We start from the raw sequence: 27,182 nt of genomic DNA, 5'->3' as shown, positions 1-27,182 counted from the left end.
CTTTACTCTTTTTTTAAAAATATTTCAGGAAGGAAGTCCATCCCAAGCACTGAAGGGCAGCTCCGACACCAGCAGGTACCACCTGCTCCACTGCAGTACGTACGAGAGGTATCTGCTTCCAACATATTCTAGTAATCACTCAGTTATTTAATTGCACCCTAAAGGCACTGAAATTTTTTAAAAAGCTCTTTGCAGGGCTGACATGGAGACTTGCTTTGGCAGCTAACTGCCAGCACAAATGGCACTGCGCAGTTGGTCCCAAAGAGGATCACTCACAGAGGAGGATTAGCAGCAGCCAAGGGAGGATGGCAGCTGGCATCCCATGGAAGCCCACCCTACTGGTCCAAGGTGTTTCTGAGATAGTTTATTGAGTTGTTACAACTCCTGAGCAGCCTGGGTGGGTTCATGCCATCGTTAGATTACACCTGGTAGGAGCAGGAGGTTAATCAGCAACATTTGTCCTCTCTAGGAATAGATAAATTAAAATGTGTAGAATTTCATTTAAAAACAATGCCAGCAAATTATTGATCTCGTCTCTCTCCCTGTGGCAGCTTTCTACCCACACTGTTTATTTTGTTGCCTTAGCAAGGAAAAGATTTCCGTGTTAGCTCAAAACTGCTTTTGTGGCTCACACAGCAGGTCAGCCACTGGGAAGCATAACATCAAGCAAAAAAACTTTACGCAAAGTTCACACAGGAGCTTATAAATATCCATAGCTCCAACTGAACAGGGTGTGAGTTCAGTCTTCTGCCTTAGAGTAGCTCCCATCTACGACTGTTGGATACAAATATATTTCAAGCTGAAGGAGAAAAATGTGCCCTCGACACCTCCACATTGCCTCTCCTTGCTTCAGCTCCTGGTGCTTTAACATGCAGTCATGGTTTTCCTTTTGGAACAAACATTTGGGTACAAGGCAGCCTATGGAGAAATTTAGAGACACAGCAGCGTGCTCCATGCCTGCCTCTCTGTACCAACCCAGGGGACTTTAGGGTTCAATCATAACTCTCATTTCTCAGTGAAGTTTTTTCCCATCCATAAAATTATAGAATGGTTTGGGCTGGAAGGGACCTTTAAGACCACCAAGATCCAACCCCCCTGCTCTGGGCAGGGACACTTCCCTCTAGACTATATCCATTAAAGCTTTGCTCCTGCCTATGTATGAGGCGGGGGGGGGGGGGTGAGAAAGCACTGCTCAGCCCCTGTTATGCTTGCTAAATATGTTTTTTATTGCTCAAAATCCAATAAATCCGATAAGGTGAAGGAGGTTAATGCAAACAGAGCCTGCAGGCAGGCAGCCAGCCCCAGTGCAGTGCCTGGAGGTGACCGTGGCTGCCCTAGGAGCTGGGCACGTGGGGATCCTCACAGAGCTCCTTCCCTCTGTAGCTGGCTTCCATTGGAGATGACTTTGAGTCTGAGTTGAGGTGTGCAAAGTGAAGCTTTACTTTGGAGAGATTGGATCTGAGATGATTTTAGGGAGATTTCTTTCTGGGAAATTCCAATCTTCTGACAACGAGCCCCACCTGAAGGAGCTCAGGCCAACAGCTGAAGTCAGATGAGGGTTACAGGTGCAGCTCAGGGTCCCCTCAGACCTTTGGAGGTTTTGTAGCCCTGGTGGCAGCAAGCTCCCAGCTTGCCCATCTGTCTGTCTTTGCAGGGACAGAATTCCAGGTGTGATGGCCACAGCCATCTTGGCAGGTGCTTGGCTGGGACAAATGCCTACATAGGTTCTCAATGAGCTGCCCAAAGCACAGCTGGAAATGCTGAACAAACGTTTTGTGTTGTGGTTTTGTTTCCACCTCCCTGCAGGGTGCTGTGTGCCATATCACACCTTGCTGGTTCACTCTCAGCCGGGGGTTTCACAACCTGCCCCCATCCCCACGTCTTCCAGCTGTGGTTCCAGCTCTGTGCTGCACCTGTGGAGAAGCATTTGGTGGTCGCCGGGGAACGCTTTCAGTCTGCACCCCAACCAACCCCACAAATAGCTGAGCAGAAACGCAACCGGAGCTGCAATAATTGTGGTTTGGGGGGGAGCGTGGAGCTGCTGCGGTGCCTCCCAAAGCCCGCAGGCTGCCGGAATCCCATGTGCGCCGGCGATGGCAGTCACGCCGCTGCCCGCACCTCGCTGCGCGCTGACGCTCGCGTCCCGCTGCCGGGAGCCGCAGTCAGCCCGGGGAGAGCGGCGGCACCGGAGGGAGCGCTCCGCGGGAACTTTTGGCCGCGATCCGATTCCGGGCAGCTGCGCGGCTGGGCTGGGCTCTGCCAGGGGCTGCTCGCTCCTGCCGGGCGAGGCGGCGGCTCGCGGCGCTCCCAACCCGGCTCAGCCCGACGCAGCCCCGGGGCGCGGAGCCGCGGCCCGGCACCATGAACCAGACGGCGACGGTGTCCCACCACCAGGTGCAGTGCCACTCCTCCAGGGCCGCCAAGGTAAGGCCCGGCCGGGCGGGGAGGGAGCTCCGGGCGGGGAGAAAGTTCTCCCCGGGCGGCTGCGGGGCAGCGTCTCTCCGTCTCTATCTCCGGTCCTTGCCCGAAGTTTGCCCGGAGGAGCCGGGGGCTGCTGCCTTCCTAGCGGCGGTGCTCGGGGGAAAGGCTGGAGTTTAAGGATCTTAATGGACTGATAGGGGTGGTGTGGCTGTGCACGGACAGAACGGGCCGAGAGGTCACCGGGATGGTGGGCAGGATGCTCTCTCCTCTCTGCCTCCCACCCCGTGCCCTACACCCCTGCCTTGCATCGATCGGAAGGTGCTTCCGAGCCGCCGTGCCGCTCTTCGTGACGTGAAATGAAATCCCTAAACAGATTTGTATTCACTGAAAAGCACTGCTGTAGAAATAAGTGCTTTGTTACTTTTTTTTTTTCTTTCTGGAAATAGCCCGATAACACAGCGACCCTGCATTTGATGATTGATTCATAGCGGTAAAAATGTAACGTAGAGAAAATTGTGCTTTTAATTTTGTTTTCTTAAAACGATGTGAAAGGCTCAAAAGTTCCCCCAGAGGTCTGTGGGGCTGCGTGGGACTGGGATGCTGGTCCTGTTGTGTTCTTGGATTGAGCAGGCTGTCGGCAGGGTGTTATCCAGTTAGGAGCAGAAATCATGGGGCAGGAGAGGATTAGAGGTGTAAATCTGCTGTTGGCGCTGTAATTTCCATATAGGCTGCTTGGCAGTTCACAGCGTATGATTGGTAATAAAGGATGCTGCAGGCTCATGGAGGGACTGGGATTGACCTGTGGCTCTAATGACCACTTGGTAACGCATAATCATATCCATCATACTATAAGCAGCCAGTTATTTCATACTGAAATGTGCAAGGTCACTGGAAGTGATGAACTTCAAAGGCTCAGCATATGTTAAATCACTTCATCTTCTGTGGATCTGTCCCTGGAAGTACGGGGACCCACGTGGAGTGGCCATGCTCTGGGCAGCATTCCTCTCCTATGTTTGCTGCAGCCAATGCTGATTTTTCACTGGCAGTAATGTTTATTAAATTCATTTGACAGGACTTCTAAGGCAAAGCAACAACAAACGGCAACAGCAAATATCAATATACCATTAACAACAACAACAACACCAAATAAACCCAACCTGGACAAGTCAATAGTCTTCAAAACAAGAGAACGTGAATCAGAGCCTCTGAGACACGAGTCCATTTTACAAGCAGCACAGTAATACTGATGCCATTAGAAAACCATCTCATTTTTCTGCTCTTAATTCAATGTGTCAGGTGTAAAACGCGCTTGATAAATAGTTTCAAGTGCTTTCATGCTAAGCAGGTGGCTCTTGCGGGAGAAAATCTGTATGATGGATACGAGCTGCCCTATGGTAATGAGGGCATTGCATTGGAAATTATTTCTAAACTGTGTCATTAGTGACCAGACAGACAGAAATTGCATGTGAATCGTGTCTTGCCAAGAAACAGCACTAATTCCAGAAATTATAAAAATGAGAGAAAAAAGGTTACAGAAAAACTTCATACCTACTGGAATGAGATCTATGGAAGCCCACCTTTTTCCTCTTCTTATTATGATTTATGTTTCTCTCCAAACAGAAACTGATGGCATCTCAGCTCCAGCGTGTTAAGAATAATGTAACTTTGCTTCTCAGTGTTTGCTGGAACTTTTGAGCCACCCCACAAAAGCACTGGGGCACTTGCCCAGGACATGGGTGCATCCCCTCATCTGTGCTGAGCGAGGGGAGCTGCGTCTGCATCCCAGAGCCTTGGGGATGGGTTATTCTGCATCCAGAGTAGTTCTAGAAACACAGCAATGAGCTGACAGGGAATCTGATGTCACACAGGAAAAAAAGCAGACCAAAGATAGCCAGCCATTGGGGTAAAATGCAAAATCTCCTAAAGCCACCTTTTACTTCTAAGCCTTTTTGCAGCTTTTCAGAAAGGATCGCATCTCTTACCAGCTGGCTGGCCCTACTGTGAATAATGATCCTTCACTCTGAGAGCTGTAACAAAAACTTCTGAGGTCTGGATGGAAGCACTGAACACTCACCTCACTCCTGTATGGCTGCAGCCTAAAGCCCAGCAGCCCCCCAGGCAATGAATAAAGCCCCCTGGCTTTATTCTGTATGCTCTCAGTTCCCTGTGTCAATGCTGTGAGCAGTTTACATCTTCCAGGAGCATCACGCTGCTGCTGAGCACATTGATATTGTACAAATGGCCAAATGACTGACTGATTAATTTATGTTTGCCACAGAGGAAAGCTCTGTTAAAGAATAGTTTGCCTTGTTGTGGGGGGAAAAAGGAAAAAAAATAACCAAAAATAAGATAGAATTCTTAGCACTGCCTTTAGAAAGACTTTCAAATCAAACATTTGCACAGAAATTATGGGTATGGCAGAAGAGAAATACTTATGCCTTGCTTTTTAACGCAGTCAGGATTATGATTTGCACTTAACAAAAAATAGTTAAGCAAATATTTCTGTGGTTTTCCACATTGTCTAATAGTAAAAGATTCCCTACCAGCTCATGGCTCTCTGCCTTTATCCACCTCTTATCGATCTGGCTGTGAGCTGGATCATGGCAGGAGTTACTAATTGGCATCTCAGAAGCACATAATTACTGTGTAATATAATATGTATGTTATACCCTTGTACTCTCCCTTCGTACTCTCCCTTCTTTGCCTTCCTTTCACTTTTATTTATTCATTAGCTTTTAGACTGTAAACTATAAAAGGCAAACGCAGATCTGCCCTAAGCAAAAATTCTGCAGCAGCATTCAACAGCATCTGGGGACGTTATCAGGAAATTTACATTTTGGGTCTATTGTAGTTGTGTTTTAACACTCAGTAACTGATGAATAGTGCTGTACTGGCAGTTTTCCTATTGATAGTTGGGTTGACAAGCACTTATTTAAAAGAGAGTAACATCTCAGTAGTGCTTTTCATGTTGAGATATCAAGTAACTTTATCTCTGCATGACCACAGGGTGCGCATGAAATAGGCTTTGTGCGTGTGTGGGAATGGTTCAGATCTATCAGCTATTTGGGAAATAAATCCCCCAAAATGAGAACAGTCTGAAATCCATTCCATCAAAACCAAGTCACTAACAGATAATCTCAGTGAACATTCGATTGTGAATTATCCAGGATAATATATAACAAAGGACACAAGGGATACTGTTAGGATGGAAGTCGATGGCAGCTTAATAATATATAAGAATAAAAAAGCGATACTTTTAAAACTAATGGACGAGAACATCGCTGTGCCAGGTGGTACCAGCTTGTGCCCAGCTGCTGGGAGCAGCCATCTCAAAATTCAGCTTTAAAAGGAAGTAGATATTTCTATTTCTGTAAGTGTTAGGTGTATGCTCTTGTGTTATCTTGTACCCCAGACTCTCCTTGGAAGCATGTAGCAAGCAGTTAAGAGACACCAATGGTGGAATTTGATAGAGGTGCTCAAGGCGCCTCTATGTGTCTTGTTCCCTGAAAACATCTTGGGCTCTTCTGCATCCGTATCATCTGCAATTTCTTTTCTTCTGTTCCACTTAACTGGTTTTGATTGAGTTTGGGTTGAGAGGAGGTGCTGGTGTGTTCTATTTGTATTTTTCCAGCTGCAGTCCTGCAGACAGGTTATGTTTGTAGGCTGCTCCTTGCGTGCACCAATGGTTAATAGACTTTCAAAACATTCCACTTCTAGTTTCCTGCTCTTTTTGTAAAGACTTAAAAGCAATTAGAGAAAAGCTGATTGATACTTGCATATGCTGAAGAATATATACTGATTCTGTGCTAGATTTTATGCGTATATTATACAGCCACACACGTGCATGCCAAGGTATTCTAATACATATGCAATTTATAACTTCTAATTTAATGACAATGCTGGGAATTTAGAAAAGGCACTCAGTGTAAAAGTAATATACACAAAAGCACATGAACGCTACGATAAATTGTATTTAATAATAGGTTAGCACTTTCATGGATTGTAATCATATAATAATTTTCCTACCACAAATCATTACCTTACAAAAAACAGCATTAAGTCTGATTCTCTCAGGAGCCACTTAAGGTATGGTGTCATTTCAGGAAAGTGTCGTCTATCACAGCCCCAAATCACAGGGAACTTCAACTTTCTCATTCTTTAATTCAAAACTGTTCTCCTATAAACATGTAAAGATAATTTTGCACTTATCTTGTTCAGTATTTCATTCTTAAATTGAGCACAATAAGATTTGCATGTTGTCCTCCAGCTAAACATCGCACTTGGAAAAGCAGCCAGCCAGTCAAAGGAGATTAGGCTGGAGTACTGCATTTTGGCTTCAGCTAAGAAGGCACACTAGAGATATTGGCTTTTAGATGAGATTACGCTGCTAGATCTGTCCAGTCACACTGAAATTCCCACAGAAAGCCATAGGCTTACAGAGAAGCCAAAGATGAGAAGGTACTGTTATTGCGAAGTGTCAGAGGTGACCACCTAGAAGTGGGGTAGCACTGTGCCTTTGGACTTCTTGCTGGGGAAAGCTCCAAAGCTCTGCCCACACTCAGTTGGCTTTCTATGCCTTGTTGTACTTAGTTTAAATTTATGTTTAAAAAATCTTTACTTACCCACATCAGCCACAAGACTAGGTAGAATTGTTATTGGTCAAGCGAATGACTTTTAGCCTACAGATGAGAATAAAGTTTTTAAATCTCAGATGATGATGTTTTGGAATAGTAAAGCAACAGGGGCAAGAAGCCCCCAAACCCATACACACAGGGTTAGATATGACTGGGTCCCTTGATTTTTGTAGTAATAGAATCTGTAACAATAATAAGTTTGTTGGGAAAGGGATGTCCATAGTCATACAGCTTTTTCCACATACAAAAGTTACCTTGGTACTCTTGGTCTAAATGTAGCTACCTGTGCAGTAGTGGTTTAGCACTGTGAGAGACAGTGGCAGTATGTAGGTGTCAAATTCTTTTTGTTTTCAAAATATTAAATTGTTTTAAACTTATTCTGTAACGTTTTAATTGATGCAGCTTATAAAAACGAATGCTCCAATAATAACAGTAACGCATTACTTCTTGCGAAAGCTGAGCTACTTTTGTGTGCTAATGATGCCAGATATAGTAATTCAGTGACATTTCTGCACACAGATTTCTACAAATTTTTATGTTAACACGACTGTGGAGAAATGAAAATGAAAGCTATTTGGTTAACAGAAACATGCATGCTCCTGTGATTTACAGCTGTAGACATGGAGGTGCTTAATGGCTTGCTAAGCGTGGACAAATTGATGCTATTATATTGAAGGACGGCATTTATGTTACTTTATTTTCCTGTAGCTTGAGAATTCGATACCATGTGCTGTGCGATTCCACAACCAAAGCCTGTTAAGCTTAGGGGAAAGCAGTCTCTAAAACTGTCAAATGTCACTGCTGAGGGCTGCCATCCCCACCCACTGTGCTGGGGGAAATGATGGCAAGTGACCCGACCCCTCAGTGGGCCCTGCACACTCAAGGCATGAAGAAGCTTTGTTTAAATGCTGTTTGTTTATTAGCCTTATTTATGCTCTAAGACATGTGGTTTCAGCAATATAAGGCAAGTATCTATCCCCCAGCTTGTTCTTCCCTGGACATTAGAGATGAGCAGCAGGTTTATATTCTGAAATAAACGTTTTTCTTTTGTAAAATCAATTGCTTAGGCAGGAGAATCCCTGACTTGCTGATCAAGCTATATATCTCAAAGAAATCTTTTTTTCTTCTTTTTTTTTCTTCCCTTAAGAGCACTGAACACATACTCAGCTTGAAGGCCACATCTGTCTGTCAGTGCAGAATTAATGCCACAAACATTTCTCTTCATATTTGTTGTGGAGGTGACCTGCAGACGTGAGCATTACTTTAAAAAATTGCTTTTATAGTTCCTTGTGTGCGAGAGGGAGAGCCAAGCCCTGCCTCTTTTTTCCCCAACTTTCCTTTATTTCCCTGTGGCTAAAGGGGCAGGGGCCGGGCAACACCAGGGAAGGGATGCACTCAGTCCCACCCAGCATGTGCTGCTGAGCAGCAGGACAAGCTGCATATCAAATCTCTGTACCAACCTCACTCCTCTGCGAGGACGGAAGGACATGGCCGTGCATAATCCCCTTTTGGGACGTATTGGTTTCTGCTGCTTGCAAAGATCCTTTTTCCCCACTCCTGCTAATCTGAACTCGTAAAAGCATCTTAGCAGCACTGCAACGATTGATTAAAAGTTTTCCTGCTGCAATTTATGCACACATCAATAATCACTTAGTTGACCTTTTTGGTGCAGGACTCAATGTCTCATGGGTGGAGCTGAAAACTGGGGCTTGGGGCAGACTCATGAGCTGTGTTACCTTTGATGGTAGGGAGTGTTCAGCCAGGAAGAGAATCTGCTCCTATTCATTTGAGTTTTCCCTTGGAATTTAGGCCAATTCTCATTTAACTGTTTCCCTTCTAGAGGTGGGAGGAAGCTTTCTGCAAATATTCATAGATTGTTTGCGTTAGAGAGATGCGAGCAAGTGTCAGGCTGAATGGGGCTCTGAGCACCTGATCGAGCTGCAGGTGTCCCTGCTCACTGCAGGGGAGTTGGAACAGATGGCCTCTAAGGGTCTCTTCCAACTCCAACAATTCCAAGTGAATGACTGTGGCGTGAGGTAGGTCAGACCGGAGCGGACAGACTGTGGCTTTGTCCCTGTGCTGCTCTGTTGAGCTGGGGGTGGAGGGGAAGGAAGAAGAATAGAAAGGATGACAGGTGTTACAAAAATACTGAGCCAGTCGTAACAAGAAGAGGAGGAAAAGTGAATGGAGCCACTCCAGTGATCAAGGAGGTGTGCTTGCTGATGGCACATAGTATATGTCTGACTCCTACCTGAGCTGTCTTCATCATGCAGGTGTTAGACTTGATTTGCTCTTTGCTTTGAACTTGGCGATGACAGGACTGTGTCCATATAGTAAATATTTCTCACTGATTTTTTTAGACAAAAGTATCTGACTTCTGGAGGTTGGTATAACCAAGGATTTGTCTTTTAAAGCCCAAATAGATGCTACCGATGACTGTCTTTCCCTGTGATAATTTTTGAGCTGTGAATTCTTCATGCTTGTCTTCAGTAAGATCTCAGCTTAAATTCACAAGCACTGTTTCTTTTGGTATAGGCTTAGTATGGAGTTTGAAAAATCTCGGCTTAAAAATTCAATAGCTGTAATGTGTTTTCTGGGAATGTTAATGTCCCTGAAACTCGATTATGCAAATATTTGCAGAGGGCGAACAAAAGCTCAGTGGAAACAAATCCATAAAATAATTAAGGAAATACTGGTGTTTTTCTGTTTGTATAGTATTTGATCCTCTCTAAATATTTCCCAACTTCTGCATCCAAAATGAGGTCACATTTACTGAAGAAATTCATCCAACAGCTAATGCCTTTTTAAGATATTAAACTCTTTGGCAATATTTTATAATTCTGAAAACCTTGCTAGTGTGCTGTTATGACACTCAGCACTGTTCAAGACTCTTAAGAAACGAGGAAAATCATTTTTAGATGGCTATTTTTTTAGGCCCCTTGGTTATTAGTGTGCTGCTGTGATTTTCAACACCTAGAGGTTGGTGGTCATACTGAGGAAGGTATGCATCTCATTAATTATAACCAAACTGCACTGGTTTCTCTATTTCTGTAATAATCTTAGAACTGTAGGACAAGAATTTGGCCCAGAGCTGCCAAATCGGAGCATGGAGCAGTGGGGCCCTGCTCTGCACTGTTTGATGGCTTTGGAAGTGGTCCTCCACCTGGCCTTGTGTACCTGGAGCACCTCAGATTGTTGTACGAGACTGGAGTTGTGTCAAATAAATGTGTCTCTAGTTGCAGGTGAAGTGTTCAGGATGAGTGTTCTGCATCAGACTGTTTGCTGAAGTAACTCTGCTGATGCTGCAAGAGAGCTAGGCCAATCGAGAATTTGGGTCACCCTATCTAAGAAGATTCCTGTAATTAAAAATGCTTTTATAGAGCATATTGTCTTTTTTATTTGGAATATTTGAAAAAAGCTTTTAAGTTTCAAGTACTCTATCACCTTTTCCCCTGAAACATATATTTTTTTTTATCTCCAAAGCAATAATGATTTAAAATGATTTAGCGTCAAATTCTGATACAGAAAAAAAATCCTCACTGCAGGAATTTTCAAAAGCGGACTTCTCAGGTTGAGTAAGATTTATAAAAATGTATTTCTTTCTGTATATATGTCACCCTCTAAGTACTCTGAGTTCAAAATAAAGCTGGCATGGGTTATGTGCCGTAGAAATAAAAACAAGAACAAGTTTGAGTGAGAAAATCATTTGAGTCTCAAGATTTTTATGTTTCTTTTTTAAACTGTAATCAAAGAAAGTGCTGTATGCTCCCATTTGATGAATGCTGCTCATACTGCAGAAAAAAATGCATTGCAAGGCTTTGGAAAATTGCCAGCAACTGATAGGGAGGGTTTTGGATAGAATTTTATTTTTACGCTGCAGTGTTTTAAAAACACTGATGATTCTCAAGCATTGGTCTTGCTCAGCTCAATTATTTTTTGGAGAGCGGTGCAATGTGCTCATTGTTTTCTACTATTTCTTCTATGCTGTTTCTGTGGATAAAACGAACAGTTTGTATCTGCAACCTGGCAGATCAGTTCTTAATAATGTCAAGATTTAGAGCAATGGAGTGAAAGTAGTAGCATTACAATTTAGCACAATATTTGATTTCTTTTTAACATCTACTTTTAATGACTACCTGTGTGATCACATTCACACAACTTGCATTTATATTTTGAAGTTTTAAAATGATATGTAGAATAGCTATCAGTATAGCGCATAGTAGTATGTGATAATGTGAGAGTTCTCCAGAGTAGTGCTGTGAATGTTTTACAGTATCATAATGTCAAAGCTTAAATTATTGAATAGCTACAATCCTGCTGTAAAAAGTGCAATGTAGATTAATAGGCGTAGAAGAAAACATGTTCCAAATGAAGTAGCTGAGTAAATATGTCTTCTAAGTGGTTGGTATAGTAGCTAAATTACTGTAAACAAACAATAAAATATCTTAGAGGAAATATCTCAGAAAAGTTGCATTTTGGAACACTGAAAGATAAATGCAAATTGTAAATAAAGAAAGAGGAAAGGCTGGTTGGCTGTTTCTTTGGTGTAGTGTGTAGATTCTCTTGGCTACCTGTCTAATGAAGTTGCTGCTGAACAGTAATGAGTATCCCCTCTGTCATGGAGAGATGTGTTGCATATGGCAGTCGTTACAAGATGGATACAAGCTACTTCTGCCATCAAAGTCTTCTAACGGAAGTGTTTCTGATGATGTTTGGTAACAGTAAACTGTTGAGACTTTGTACAATGTTAATCAATTATAAGCACTCTTAATGCATTATGGAGTGAGAAATAGAGTCCCTAGATGTTTTATGAGTGAGGCCAGTCCTGCAAGGTGTTGAGTCACTGCATACCACACCGGCTTTTTTTTTTCTTCATTATTGTCCCCGATATTTGAGTTTCCAAGAAAATTTCCAGACTGGGGCTGATTGTCCTCTACCTCTGAGCCTCGAGTTGTCAAATATGTGTTCTTAAGCCTAAAGGTGATTGTGGAAGCATTGAAGTTGTTGTCTGCCAGCTAGTGGTTAAATGCCATCATTAACAGCTGGGAGCCTTCAAAGTGTGACTAAAGTAGAGCCATGTCATAAAGTCTTATTTACTTCACAGAGTAGAGAAATGTGACAATTCAAATTACTGGCAAAGGCAGCAGGGTTGTCAATAAGATCCACTCCCAGCTACCCAGAGGCAGCCTGGAGGAGCTGGAACAATCCGTGTGTCTTGTGGGATCATGCCTTACTTTCTGATAACTTTTCTCTATTGTATTTTTCATCCTACTTCCAGCTGAGGACTCTCATGTAGATCAAAAGGTAATGGTAATGAGCTGAGCTGATGAAACTTTCAAAAGAAAAGGGTAGCAAAAAAGAAAAAATAGTGTAACTACTTTCAGTGAGGGGTCTCACCTGAAAATATTACATTTTGGTTTCTTGGTGTTTTCTCAGAATGTTGTTTGAAAATATGCTGCAAATTTCCAAGAAAATGAAGATAGTAAGAAGTACTAAAATCACGTTATTAACTCTTCTAAATTCATTACTTTTTAACGTAATGAATTAACTTTTTATGAGTTATGGAGAAGACTGATGGCTAAGAAAGCAGGATAAAAGACTGGCTTTATATTGTTGATAACAGACCTAATCCCAAAATCATTATTTAATCAAATCTCATTCTCTTCAGAAGTATCCTTGCATGTGATTCCCTGACTCAAGTCTGCAATATTTAGAATTTTCCTTAGGTGACGATTTACATTTCCAAAGAATATCTTAAGAAACAGTCAAGTTCTTGCCATGTGCCAACAGGATGAACAGTTAGGAGCAATTAATTCTCTTTCACAGTGGGCATCAAGGCAAAGAAATAAATGTCTTGCTGAAGGCTGCACAGGAGCTAGTGCTAAGATGACAAGACTGAGGATTTCTATTTCATTTCAATGAAACAGAAATACAACAGCTGAGATGGAATATTTAGGAGGTAAGGTACTGACAACAGTTTGTTTCAACCCTAAGGAAAAAAGCTATCAGGAGATAGAAACTCAGCAAAATGAAGAATAGCCCCATATCAGCCCATCTTTCCCCACTGAGTGACAGCTCCCTGGTCAGCAGAGGCTCATCAGCTGTCTCATCCACATGGAGAGTATTTTATTCCTTAGCAGAATAATTATCTGCTTTGTGTGTTAGCCAGTAAATAATCATTTTGTCCTCTTATGATGCATGTCTGACTTAACAGGCTCTTCCCTCATGGTAAGGGAAGAAGCATTGTGTATTTTTATATAATCAGTCTTGAACATCCGTCTTGTTTGTTTTTAAGGCTAGTGTCAAAAGTCTTGTTGATTTTTAAGAGAATAGAGTCACTGGACAGATGAGTTCTGCATTCCCATATTAAAATACATTTATGCTATTTAAGTGAGGCAACTGCCTCTAAGATAAATCCTACCCGAACTGGACAGACCTTTGGTGGGAAAAATATGTCACCCTCCTCCTCAAAACCTGAACCTGAATGGCCTCTGAAACTTCACCTAGAATTTAGGTTTTGTTGCCAAATTTTCAGGTGAGCTATGGGTCAGCTTTAAGTTCTCAGGCAAGGTGTACAATAGTGCTGCTCATGCGTTTTCCCTCAATTCCCATTACTCAAAATATCACCAGCTGAGTCCCTTTGCAGCTGGTGCAGCAAAGGTATGGCATCTGCAAGGAAGAGTTGCTCCTGGCTGGGTTTCCTCTGGCTCATGTGTCTTGGTGAGAACTCTGGTAGGCAGTGGTGGGTGGTCAGTGTTTATGCATTGGAGAAGGGAAACTAATGTCTTTTGGGGTTGGGGTTACATGCTTTTCATTACTACTATGTGAAACTTGCATATAAGCATTCTGCTTTAAAACTACCACTTCTCCTCTAGTTTCCTATCTGAATTTATTTTTGGTCTGCATCAATAATGGTTTTGGCAATCCAAATGACTGTGTGAATCAGATTATTTCATGTTATGTCCCCAGGTAACTTTAATGAATTTTTCAAAAACAGTATCCCACTGAATAATATTCAGTGTTTTTTGAGCAAAATATTATCTTTTCTTTTTTAGTGTTGCAGCCAGGTTTTGCATTATTTGCATTCACCTCTTCTGAAGAGTTAATATCAAAAATAAGGAGGGAGTAAGTTCTATATATAAAGTATAGTAGTGGGGGGGAGCAAAGGAGAGATTAAAAAAGTAAGCAAGAAATCGAATGAAAATCTTCCCTGTCCAACCGCATTTGATTGATTTGCTTGTCTTTCAGTGATAAATGCCACAGAGTTGGAAAATCTGTCTGGCAAAGTCTCTGCTGAAAGAGTTTGAATTATGTTTATTAATAATGTAGTTTTATATTTAGTGTTGACTTAAAAAGATTTTGCACTTCTTTCCCTGAAGGCAAGATATGATCCAAGTTGCATGATGAAATGAAAGGCGTTGTTGAGTGTAATCAACATGTGTCAAATGATCTTATTAGGCAACTTGATAATATGGCTTCCTGGAGACTGACTCTAGGGCTTATTGGATACGTCATTTCTCTACAGAATACTGAACGTGCTGGAGGAATATATAACATCTGTAATGTGTGCTGTAGTAGCATGCTGATAAAATATGGATGTTTAAGCACATTAAAGTAACACAAAACAATGGGTGAATTCATGGTTTTGTGTGATGATAGACAACTCCCACTGATTTCTTCCTCCTTAATCACGTTTAAGTAGGTGGCTCTTGGACACTTAAGACTGGTAGCCTGTCAATGACTGGGCCAGTCTTAATGTCCTCTGGGTAAGGTCTGCTCTGGAGGTTTCCCAGGGCTGGAAGTAAGGTCTTCTGCAGCTAAACCATGGCACCAAAAGTGGTATTTATCTAGGCAGGGAGCAGTAGAGCTGACGGCCTTCTGCAGGACTCCTGGCTTCTGAGGAGGAAAAGACTAGCATGGAGACTGGGGTAGTGATGGGGCAGGGCTGGAGGTGCAGCCACAAACTGTGGGAAGGAACCACTGGATTCAAATGCCATATCATGTATTGTTAAACTGGAAGTTTGTAAAAGCCTTTCTAAAATAGATGTCTATGTTAATTCTTCTTGTGTGTGTGAGAAGTGAGTAGTTGCTATTTTGATGAGCTATTTTGTTCCAAAGAAATTAATTAGGGGAAAAATGAAGGAGATCTTCCTACTTTTTGTATTAATATTTCAGTTAGATATTTATAAATAGAAGCTTCTGTGTTGTACTTTGAAGCCAGATTGTTTCATATATATGCGTTACAACGACCTAACATTATAACATCCTAATAGGTCTGACAGCTCATAGGCAAAATAAAGTTTCTGTGTCAGATCTGTTTTTGAGACACAGCAAGCATTTTCTTGGTATTTTGGGTTATTTAAACTTTCTACAATGCAAATTCTTGAACACAGTCTTAAAGACGACTATATTAGCTTGAAAAACTGAGGTCATATCAAAGCTGGCATGGAGCTGTGGCTTGCTGTTTTGGGCTTTTTGTTGTTGCTATATAAAAAATTTTCAGAAATAAAAAGTCCTTCAGCTCAAGAGTTCATACAGTAGAAATTGCTTTGAGAATTCTTTCTGTTGTGTCAATAATAGATGCTTTTCCTTCCTTTTCCCTCCTTCACTTCCTTCCTTCCTGGGTTGTTGGCTGGGGTATAAAGCAGCATAGCTAATGCAAGTAAAGAGTCAGAGTCCATCTGTGCTACGTTTTCCTTCTCTGACAGGGCACGTGTCAAAAAATATATTAAAAAAAAATAATTAAAAAATGATCCAAGCTTTTACACTGTGTATGAGGATGTACTATTCCACTGGGTTCTAGGATGCATGTTGCTCCAGCGAACAGAATTCAAAAAAAAATGCTGGGCTAGCTCATCTCAGAGGCCATAAAGTCCAAAGAGTATGCACTATATCTCATGAAGATTTATCTAGATTTAAAGATATTTAAGGGGGTGAGGAGAGTTCAACATAGATTTTTATGAAAAATAGTTTCAGAGTTCTTGTATGTTTTACATTGAATCTTGCTTTTAGAACTGCAACTTTTCTATTTTTGTCTAAAATGTAAATGGGTCTTTAAGCAGAAGTTGTTAACATAAATTCATATATGTGGAAATCAAATGAGAGAGAATTTGTCTTGCATTTAAAATGCTTCACATGATCCAGCTGAAAGGTTTGATATTGCCTCCTTTGATATCCTCATCAAGCTGATACAAACCCAGGGAAGAATGACTAGCATTTGCTTCAGTAGCAATCCCACATGTACTTCTCACAGCTAGGATTCAGAGTAACATGACTCCAAAAACTCATGCTTCTCTGTTGACCTAAGGGCAGTATAAAATGGGATGTAAATTTAGATATGCAAAGAAAATTGCAGGGGATAAAAACAGCATTTGTTCTGAGCATGGATTATTCTAATAACAGTTCAAAGTAAGAGTTGTCTGTACACTTTACATTTTCTTAAGACTTAGAGATTAAAAGGCTGTAAATATTTCATTTTTTTTACTCTACAATGAACAAGAAATCTCAAAGCTGGTTGTGTAACTCAAACATGATAGTCTGTTCCTCCAACTTAATGCCATGGGACAGGTGGAGACATCTTAAAAGTAAACAAATAAATACTCTTTCTTTTTCCATTCCCCTCATTTATTCGTTTGTAGCATTAAAGTGACGAGCAGCAGAAGGCTTACAAGGCTTACCAGAAAGGTGTTGCTGTCAAAAACCACTCTGAATCTTTAATATTGCCAGGTATCTTCCAAAGAAAAGACACTCCTATTAAAGATTATTTTACTAAAAAATGGTGACAAAACACCTAATGTGCCCCCTGATCTGCAGAACAGATAGTTTTGACACGAATCAAAATAAATTCATACCACCATAAAATCGTGCTTTATGAAGAGTTAAAAGTCTGACACTGTCTAGGATGGTCAGAAGTTTCTGAATCTGCCTTGCAAACATCTTGTCACTACCATTATGGCACTGCTCACGAATACAGTCACCTCATGGGAGCCTCTCCGAGGGTTTTTCCTGGCGATAAAAATGATGTTTTCTTTAGATTCACTCCCATGACAGCCCTGAGGATATTTTTAGTTAGTTTTTCATTGGAAGCTAGAGACTTTAAAAGCTAAAAGCAGTATTTTATATTTCTCTGATGAAAATGGTGCAATTTTTCAGCTTCCAATGAGGATTTAACGTCAGTATTAGACTAATTGGGTCTATTCTTCTCCTTCATCCGGTTTCTCAAGATGGCCTGAGTAGTTTATGGCAGGAGCAGATGCTGATGTTCCTTTCAGATGTATCCACTTCAGACAATCCAGCCCCTCGTGCAGCCCTGCCTCGTCCCTGTCTGGCGAGCGTACAGGAAATGAATTGCTTTCTTTGAGAAATAAATGAAGTTCAAAAGAAATGAGCACCTGTGCACTGAGCGTACTCTTCTGTAATAGGAAAAGTCATGAAGGTTAGTTTTGGAAAAGAAGGAATTGCCTACAATGCCTAGCTCTGTATTAGTACGTGCAGTAAAATTCAGATAGTTGGAATATTTCATCAGAAGTAGCAAAATTTTTCAACAGCAACAGGATTTGTACAGAAGTAGATAATGCAGGCATGGCTGGAAGGGACATATTTTTGGGCAGATCTGAGCAGCTGTCCAGGGAGGAAAAACTGAAGGTGCATTTCTCAAGCCGATTAACGACATATACATAATCTTTAATAAGCTTCCAATTAGAAAGATGCCTGCATTTGCAGCCTCCACAGCTACTGCAAGGCTGTGCTCTGGAATATCTGGAATATCATGCTTATGCATGAGCAGCACAGGCAGGCAAATAGGATGAGCTGCAGGCAGACAGAAACCGCAGCACAAAAATCCTCCCAACAGTGGAATACTTGCAAATAATACATTACCTCTCCATGAGGAATTTGTGGTGGAATTAGCATCCCTGTCACCAAACTGAGTTTTTGTTCCAAGCTGGCCTGCTCCTGTGGAAGAGATGTGGCTTGTGCCTTTGCCACTCCCATGCTGCACTGCAGAAGGCTGTCATTAGTGATTACAACTTTCATGTCTTTAATTACTGAGATGCTTTAATTCAATCTGATACAAAATGAATTTAAGACTCTATGGATTCTTATTCAAGCCTTATTTTTTTTTAAAACAGTTTCATAACAAAGCCTGAAATCTAGTTCACTGTGAACCTTCCAGAATTTGGCAATTGTCAGTGGGTTTGGGCTCATTTTGGACCGAGGCAATTTATGTCTTTATGGGAAACCAGATGAAAATTTGAGGTTTTGGAGGAGTTTGCTGTTAGTAATTTATTTCATGTGAGGAGGGAAAGCCCGGGATATAAATGTTTTTCAGGTTACTGCTGTTTTTTAGCCAAAGTCAGTAATTGCTTCTGCTTATAACGGCCCTCCTAAATAGACAGCCTGTATCTACATGCTAAACAGTGAAGAAAATAGAGGCAGAGAGAGAAATGATTTATGAAGATTGTAAGTGGATTGATGGTGAGGCAAAAATACTGCCAGTCTGTGCACGCTACTTTTTCTCTTCTATCTCTTCCAGTCCAAAACTTTCACTGAGCCTGCCTGTCCCTCTGCTCAAGTGTAAGCAGCACTGATGTTTGTTGTATATAAATGCACATAAAAACAGGGAAGAAATGGTCCCTGACCCTGAAGAGATCATCATCAAAGACAAGAAGGATGGGACGTGGGCATCCAGTTTGGGGTTTCTGAAATATCCCTTTGGTTGGCACATATGATGCAGTGCCTATGGAAGACCCATGTCCTGTTGGCTCATCAGCTGGAGGCCAACCTTGGGACCTCAAAGTGTACAAAATGACCCTGCATGTGTTTAAATGCTATGTTCTCTTCCTGCAGAAGGAGGTGTTTGCAAGAAAACAGATGTCACACAGTCATGTCGTTCTCATGAAGGTTTAAGGAGCAATGTGTCTTTCAAAGGTAGCTTTGTAGATGCTCACCGGGAACTGTCTGGCTAGGAGACAGCACTAATTTTTGTGCAGGACTGTAACACATATAAACAAAAAGGTTTTCCTAAATGCAGTTAAATGGTATCATCATGTAGGTTCACTAATGCGAAATAACAATCTGATTACCTTCCTTTTGTCTTGCGGCGTTCAGTATTGATCTAACACAAAAGCAGGGGCCAGATAAAGAGCAGCAGTGAGTTAAGTGACTAATATAACTCATCCTCTTAGTTAAGCATTTCAAGAAAGAAAGAAGTGCTTATCTGGAGTCAGAGCTGCAACTGTCTGTAAATTGCTTAAAGTAATACCCTTGGTGCAACCCTTAAAAGCACGTGTTTAATTTTGCTTAGAATATGGATGCTTAGCTTTGAAATACAAACAATGTGTCACAGCATAGAAGTAATTATAGAACAACACAACTGAAGATACCGAGATAATCTTTATCTTGTTGTGGCTCAACACCCCTATTTCACCTGCCAGGCGAAATGGAGATTGTTGGGGTTGCTGGAAAATGCCAAGAAATTGATGTACAAATTACTAAGGGTGTTTTCCTTTAAAAGTCTTTCTTCAGGAGGGAGATCTAAGCTTCCTAGTGTACTTGAGAAGACTGAGAAATCAAAATTATGCATGGAGTGAGGGGCTACCTGCAGGTGTTTGGAATATATTAGTAAAAAGGGATTTTCCATGAACTCCTGCCATCCCTTTGGAGCTTGTGGGAGGAACCATTTGGTTCCCACCTGGAGTCTTGATTCTTATGAGGGCCAGGCAGATTGCTTTTCCTCTGTAAATGAGTGTTGAGGAGGAAACACTTACAACTTCATTTAGCAGGGCTGAAAACCTATTTTGTAAATGATGTACCATGCTGGGTGTACTTCATGACGTGATGATTGTTCCCCGTGGCCACTCCCTGTGGTGAGAGGCAGTGGAGCCTTCTCCCTGCTGAGCCCCATGTTGCTCCATGATCTGGTTTGACTCTTTGAGCTCCCAGTTTGCTCCAGTCAAGCCATTTTCTTACCTGCTGCCTACTCCCAGGGTGGCCAAAGCTGAAGCCCAAAGACACGTATTATGTATAGGAATACATACAGGGAATCCTTTCATAACTGTGCATCACCAGAACCTGCTTTTTAATGATAACTAACCTGGATTATCCATTTGCAGCTTGGTTATTCCCTGCATCTGTGTATCAGTGATGCATTGAGATTAATACAACACTCTCTGAAACTAGAAGCTAAGCAAACTGGCTGGGTGTAGATAAGGGATTTCTGCAGGGGTCAGCTGACAGCCTGGCACTACCGTGTATTATAAATTGCTCCTGCATATAAGTTAGCTACAGTTTTCAGCTGCTTCTGGCAAAAGTGTAATATACAACTTACCTTAGTGTCTCCAATTAAGTAATACTTTTTTTTTTCTCAGCAGAAATTGGTGTTTTCATTGTTTTCATGCTACCATGGAGGAACAGAATGGAACAATATATATATTTCCATTTTTGCTCTTTAACTTTGCTCTGATAGTGCAGCAGAATCTGCTGGGAAAGGAAATACAAATCTCTGTGCTCCAACATATGGTTAAATAGGATTTTTGCATATGTAAACTGTAAATCTAGGTGGAACTGGGAGTTCATTAGCTAGCTGAAAAGTTGTTTTTGTGAGACATTTAATAGACTCTAACCGCAAATATTATCAGCAGGTTGCACTTGCTGCGTATCTCAGTGAGATTTAGGAAGGCTGAATAGGAGGAGTGCGTCTTGGGTTGACAAGGGCATTGCTGCACTGGAGAGGAGAAGACGCAGCTTATAAACAACTACTGCTTACACAGAAGAGGGGAAGATAACCTCAGTATTGTCAACTAATGTTACCCAGAGCCTTTTCAGGAATAGTGCCAGGTTTCCCGGCAGGTTGGCTGGTTGCAGTACTTTACAAGGCCTGTTCCATGCAGCCCTTCTGTTCCTGGCTGAGATGAATCAGCACTGGCAGTGCTGGGAGGCAGATCTGCCTTGCTGTGGCAGCTGTTTCTGTATTCCAAGAAGGGATGGGTAGAACATCCTAACTTGAATTCTCTGCAGCCTTCATTATGATATCTCTCTGATTCGCCTTTTCAAAACCACATACTCACCGTATACTGAATTGTCTTGTTGTAGCATCCTGTACTTTCTGCTTGGAGGCTCATCCAGTCCTATCTCCAGTAGGCAGCAGTCTTTCATGTTTGGCTTAATAATGTCTGGGTTGCGTTTGGTTAGTTTGGTCAGGCTGCAGCACAGAGGTCCTTGAGAGTGTAAATACCCACTTTGGGCTGCGCTGACAGCGATGCAGAGACCTCTACACCCCTTGCTTCTCTGACTTGGCATCAGTCAGCCCACATGCCTCACCCATCCGAAGTCCAGTTTCTCTTCCTGCTTTGTCAGTGGCAGATGTGTGTAATGAAAATCAGAGGTAAAGGACTATTTCAGAACAGTTAACTAAGAGATAAAAAGTATTGTCTGTGCTTTATTCCAAATAAAATGAAACTGTTCAACATCCCTGAACCAAAATGTTTAATTTTATCTCATTTGTATTGTAATCCATGCCCTCCAAGACACATCAATGCATCATGCAATCTTTAATTGTGATGCCCCCAGCCAGACCTCTCCTAAGGGCTGAGTTCCCAGACCATGTTGTAAGGAAAACTAGATGAAGACAGAGAGGTTTAAAATATTTCTAGAAGACTGCTCTCCTATGGAGCTTCAAGGGATGATAAACTGTATCAGTAGCTACTGAAAACTTTTTTATGTAGAAAATGTCAGACAAACATCACAGAATGTGCTAACTGTGCCTTTCTCATACTGCATGATCCTTAGTGTACGTGCAAGTGTTAAAAAGGAATATTTTACCCCCCAAACTGACAGCAGAACATCAAGCATTTTCAGCAGGAAATGTGCATTTATTTTGATGTGAAATGTGTTGGCAAGGAGAGATAATCAGCAAAGATCATATATTCACTCAGTATCATAGTGTATGTAATTCTTTTATAAATAATTTATTTCATATATGACTAAGTTCGCACACTTTGTTGGCATTATCTGTCGCAGCTGTAATTTCCAGTCTTTGATGTCTGTTCAGTTACCCTGTTTTGTTATTACTCAGTCTTGTTTGATTGCTTTAAAAATTATCCAGAATAGTTTATTGCCATATCCATACCATTCCAGGTTTTGCACAGTTTATTGAAACCTCAGATAATATTACACATAAAATTACAAAGCATGTGTGATTTTTCTACAAACATTGGCAGTCATTGTACCCAGCGGTCTGGATACAGATCCTTTGTCTGGGAGCATGTGATGACACCGGAGGCATAAACACATAAGATCATTGCACTGGAAGAAGAACATGCAAATGGCATTTGGGCACAATGATCAGCAGAGAGCACAGCCTGTTATGCAGGTGGGCGCTCATAAAAACACTCTCTAGATGGGAGCTGAGGTACTAAAGAAACACTCAAGAAAAATCTGCATTATTTATTTCTACATGTCATCCATTAAAAGCACTTTAGGATCATTCCTAAACACTCTTGTCAGCACATAGTCATCTCAGAAACAGGAGGAGATCAAAGACATACTACCTGGGAGAGGCTTAGGAGAATGAAAGTGCAGAAAACTAATGCCTAAATGGGCTGCGCCATCTTCGCTAGGCACTGTGGTAGGACTGAGACAATTATTTTTATTCGCAAATAGTTTTGCTTCAAAATCCCTGAGCCCCAGTGTTCACCGTATGACACTGCTCAGCGTGGGCCATGCAGAGATCTTGGTGGTCCTCCAAAGGGGGCTGTGCTGTCAGCCCCAGATCTTTCCTCTTGCTTGGATGAGCTGAGCAAGAGTGGGAGTCTGCGCCCTGAAAGGCCTTCCCGCCATTTTCAGTTCAGCCTCCTTACCAAGTAACTTCAAATATTTTGGCTGAAAAATGTGAATACAAACCTGCAGCTTTACTCCCCTCCACATCCACTGGGGCCATGGAATGTTCCTCTGGATCTGGCAGTCAGGTTTGAAAGGTAATTGAGCACCCCATGAAAGGTGATCCCAGAGGGTCCTTCTTGCAATTTGTTGTGTTGGTGTTCAAGATCTGTGGCGGCATTTCTTGGCACGTGTATGGAGTCCCTCACCTTGCTCTGGTGTTACCAGTGTGTGAGGGTGTATTCAGTGCTCTGTCGCTGAGCTGCCTTCATGACTTCCTGCGCTCCTTTTCACCTGCTTTCTACTAACATTTATTTTATTACTTAAAAAAAGATAAAAGGAGTGGATCAGGCTATTTATTCCTAGAATATTTCTAGGTTTCTTGTGTCTGTCACTTTAAATAGAAAGGAAGCGAAGAGGATGAATTTCTGGGAGAGTAAGTTGGGTATAAATGTTTATTGCTAGCAGTTGTGAAATTCTACAGTTCTCATTTAAGTGTATATATATATTTTTTTAATTGACTTTTCCATACTGCAGACACACTGTTGTCAAAACAATTATTTGCTTGGAGTTTTGGAAATTCAAAATATGATTTATGCTCTCTTGAAAACCAATGAGATATGTTTAAAGTACTGTTGTGCCCTTGAAAATCCCCAGGATGTGCGCTTCCAAGGATGCTAGGGCATCCAAGGATGCCACAGCCTGCTTTTATGTTCACTGATATGGCCAAGGTCACAGGAGAGAATGTTGTAAAACGTGGATAGATATGCATGTTAATTGAAGCCCTCTTTTATCTTAAGTGGCAAAGTAATTCCAGGAATATAATGGAATAGTTGATAACTTAATTTGACCTGTTTTTAGCTGCCTGAATTTCCCACTAGAGTCTATGGAATTTGATTCTACTGTGAATCTGGGAAAATATTTGTAACATAACTACGTAACTGGAACATACTGATCTGTAAAAACGAGAGTGCACTGCTGTCAATGTGTTGGCTTGTTTGTGAATATGAGAAAGAAGCTTTGAAACTGTGGGAATAGTGAATGTTTTACTTCATTAATAGTTTTGTGAAAAATAATTATTATCCTCTGATAATTTAATTGATGATCAGCGTATTTCTAAAAATAAACTGAAGTCAAAGTAAAACATTTACAAAAAGAAATCTGGAAAGAAGTACCTCTTTTGCATACATGCATATGTATTTTATATATATATATATAAAAACACTGTATATATGTATTGAATATATATAATATATATGTATTTTTAGGGGGAAATTTAACTCCAAAAAAAGACACTTCCCTGGCTCAAGAGAGAAAAAATTATCTCCCTTAGCTTTGCTCAGACCTCTTACAACAAGAATGGTTCAGTACATAGATGATATCTGAAAGCACTTGAGTTTGTTGACTTTCATTATACAGAACCCTAAAGCCTTACCACAAAACAAGAAAAGAAGATGGACTTTCTAAAAACTCTGGAGGGGGGGAAAAAAAAAAAAAAAGAAAAAAGAGTAACTCTTCTCCCTTCTCCAAAGACCCCCTTGCCAGTCTCTTACATTGCTAACTCAGCAGCATGCTGTAATTTTTTAGAGATGACCCTGCAAGAATTTCATTTCACCAGGTTTTCCGGTAACCTCTGCTCATGGGTTAAATGTGCTTTTCTCTTCTGTAATAGAAACATCTAGAAGGCCAACCTGTGGTATTTTCTACACTTGATTGAACAAAATGCTTATTCTCCTCCTGAAAAGAAGCAGTAGAAATGAGTGCATACAGGGTTGTTTACAGACCACGAAAGATAAATTGTGGAGAAGTCTCTGTCCCCTTATAGGCAAACACATTTTCATTTGCAAAGGAAGTCAGGTCAGTAATAAATCATAATTTTCTGTAGTTGGAACTTGGTTTTCCGAATGCACTACACACCGTGCTTATAAAATTGAACACCAGGCTGGGTGCAAAGATATTAAATATGCATAACTTTTAAAAGATGTGGTAAGTAGGAATTGTGCATTGGTCTAACAAGGTAAAGAACCATGGTCATCCTTACCGACTCACCCAATATTTTGGGAAGTACTCCTCATATACTACTTTTTAATTTTTTCTCATCTTAAGTACACTGGTTTAGTCATACCTAAGAACAGAAATAGCATCCAGCAAGCAGGTGGAAAAAAAGCTGAGGAAACGGTACAACATCTACTTCTCTTGGTGTACATCAGAGCTCTTGAGCTCAACAAAGAGTTCACCTGCTAACCAGATGTGAATGAGGCTCACTGGATTTTATCTTCCCCTCTGTGGATATTTGGCCTTGAATTCCACCTCTGGCATTCATAGATCTTCCATAATTAAAAATTTGTGCTTTTTAATGGTTTTCCTGGGGAACAGAAATTTTGTTTTCCATAGCCTGGGAGACAGTCATTCTGTCAGAATTTTTAAATCCACTGGATAGAAAGTAGGGGTCTTGAGATTACAAGCTCCTGTGAATTTAAGAACTCATGGCCAAGTAGAAAACAAAGAAGCTACTAATGCCCCCAGAGAGAGAAAATGTCAGTGTGAGCCTGGCCCTCATTAAATAATGCTGAGGAAGAAATATTTTTTGATGGTTAAACTGTGAAGGAGAGCATGATACTTCCATTTCCTTACATACAGCAGCAAGACCATACTCAAAAAGACCTTGAAAACAAGTTTCTGATGCTAACTGCTGCCTCATTAGAGCGCTGGTGTATTGGCACAGGTTGCCAAGGGAAGTGGTGGAGTCACCATCCCTGGAGGTGTTCAAGAGCCATGGAGATATGGCACTGAGGGACATGGTCAGTGGGAATGGTGGAATGGGTTAGAGTTGGACTAGATGACCTTTGAGGTCTTTCCAACCTTCATGATTCTATGATTACCTATAAAAATGCGAGTTTTTCATGGCAGCTCTGTTGAGCTGGTTACAGCCATGGAGACTCATGACAAACATTTGATATCCAAAGTCTGGCATGTCAGTGTGTTGTCTTGCCATTCCCTGGTTGGGACAGACAATGTGAGAGTCTTAGCTGTGATCAAGCTAATATTTATTTCAAAATGATATGTGGATATTTTAGCATAAATTATCTGATTAATTAATGCTTAGATCATCCACTTAGCTTATGTTGGTAAATGACCATTTCCAGCTCACAGTGTGGAAATTTTGATTTAGTGAGCTATTTGTAAAAGTAAAGTAGGGTTCTGTAATGAATAGGAATGATGTCAGGAATCATCCTGAAAGGCTGGGCTTTAAATCAGAGGGAGTGGAGAAAAAAATGAACTATTATGTGATTCACTTTCCATGCTTCCTTATGAGAACTCTGTGACATGTTTTACCATTATTTAACATAAAGAGTCATTCTCTGTTAGCTTGAAAAGTACTCTGGTGATGGTGGCAGCAAGGGCAAATGTTCTTTATTTGCTCTTACGTAGGTTGAAAAAAAAAGTAATTTTTTTCTAACAAGAATGTTTTTTTACATTGACAAAATTGTACTAGGAGATTCAGAGTTGCTAAACATTATAATGTAATACTACCTCGTAACATGTATCACTGTGCAGTGTTTTAAAGAAATAATCGTTCTGAAATTTTATTGAAGAACTTAGTCAAAATACAAATTTAAAACTTTTTTTTCATTGTATTGAGTAATTGAATATGGAATAACTTATCTTCACTGAATTGCTCTGTGAGCTAGTAAGTAATTTCTACCTGGAAATTTAGAGGGATGCCCTGATTAACTTATACAGAAGCACTCTAAAAGGTGGAAAAAATAACATCGGTCTTTTATGCTGTACTATGAAAAATATGACAGATCAGGGTCAAAGCTATTAGCCTAAGACTGGTAAAACAAGCATGCTAAATTTGCTTACTTTGCTCAGGTTAATTTTCAATGGAGAACACATTATTTCACTTAAGTCACTAAAGGGTCTTGATGGCCACAGATTTTGGTTCAGATCTGTTCACTTTCCAGTGATAAAAATAAAACCAGTGGCTGAAAATTCAGTGGTGTTGCATTGAGATTTGTCCCATTATTAAGATTTTACTTTAATGTTCCATCTGTGTATACTGGCAGAAAAAGGTTGACTAAAGGTATAGGGGCTGTGCATGGTGCAATTTGCCCCTCCTTACTGGACCTGTCCACTGAAGGCAGACTTTCTCTTAGTAACAGATTTGCTAACAAAGCCTTTACTGCTTCCAGCTTTATGGCTAAAATGTACGCACGTTGATGCATAAGATAGCTTATATCATCACGT

The 27,182-nt window shown here is 41.0% G+C and overlaps 1 protein-coding gene across 1 annotated transcript in view; it reads left to right on the top strand.

Moving 5' to 3' along the window:
* The window catches only part of DPP10 (dipeptidyl peptidase like 10), a 426,751-nt gene continuing 401,620 nt past the window's right edge, over window positions 2,052–27,182 (top strand). Inside the window, exon 1 of the mRNA XM_021398541.1 lies at window positions 2,052–2,424. Coding sequence (XP_021254216.1) covers window positions 2,362–2,424 — 63 coding nt within the window. The 5' untranslated portion in view covers window positions 2,052–2,361. The remainder of the gene's footprint in view (window positions 2,425–27,182) is intronic.

Source organism: Numida meleagris, chromosome 5 (assembly GCF_002078875.1).
Source record: "Numida meleagris isolate 19003 breed g44 Domestic line chromosome 5, NumMel1.0, whole genome shotgun sequence".
NCBI classification, from domain to species: domain Eukaryota; kingdom Metazoa; phylum Chordata; class Aves; order Galliformes; family Numididae; genus Numida; species Numida meleagris.
The sequence above is the reverse complement of the archived record's forward strand: the minus strand, read 5'-3'. Positions and strand labels throughout refer to the sequence as shown.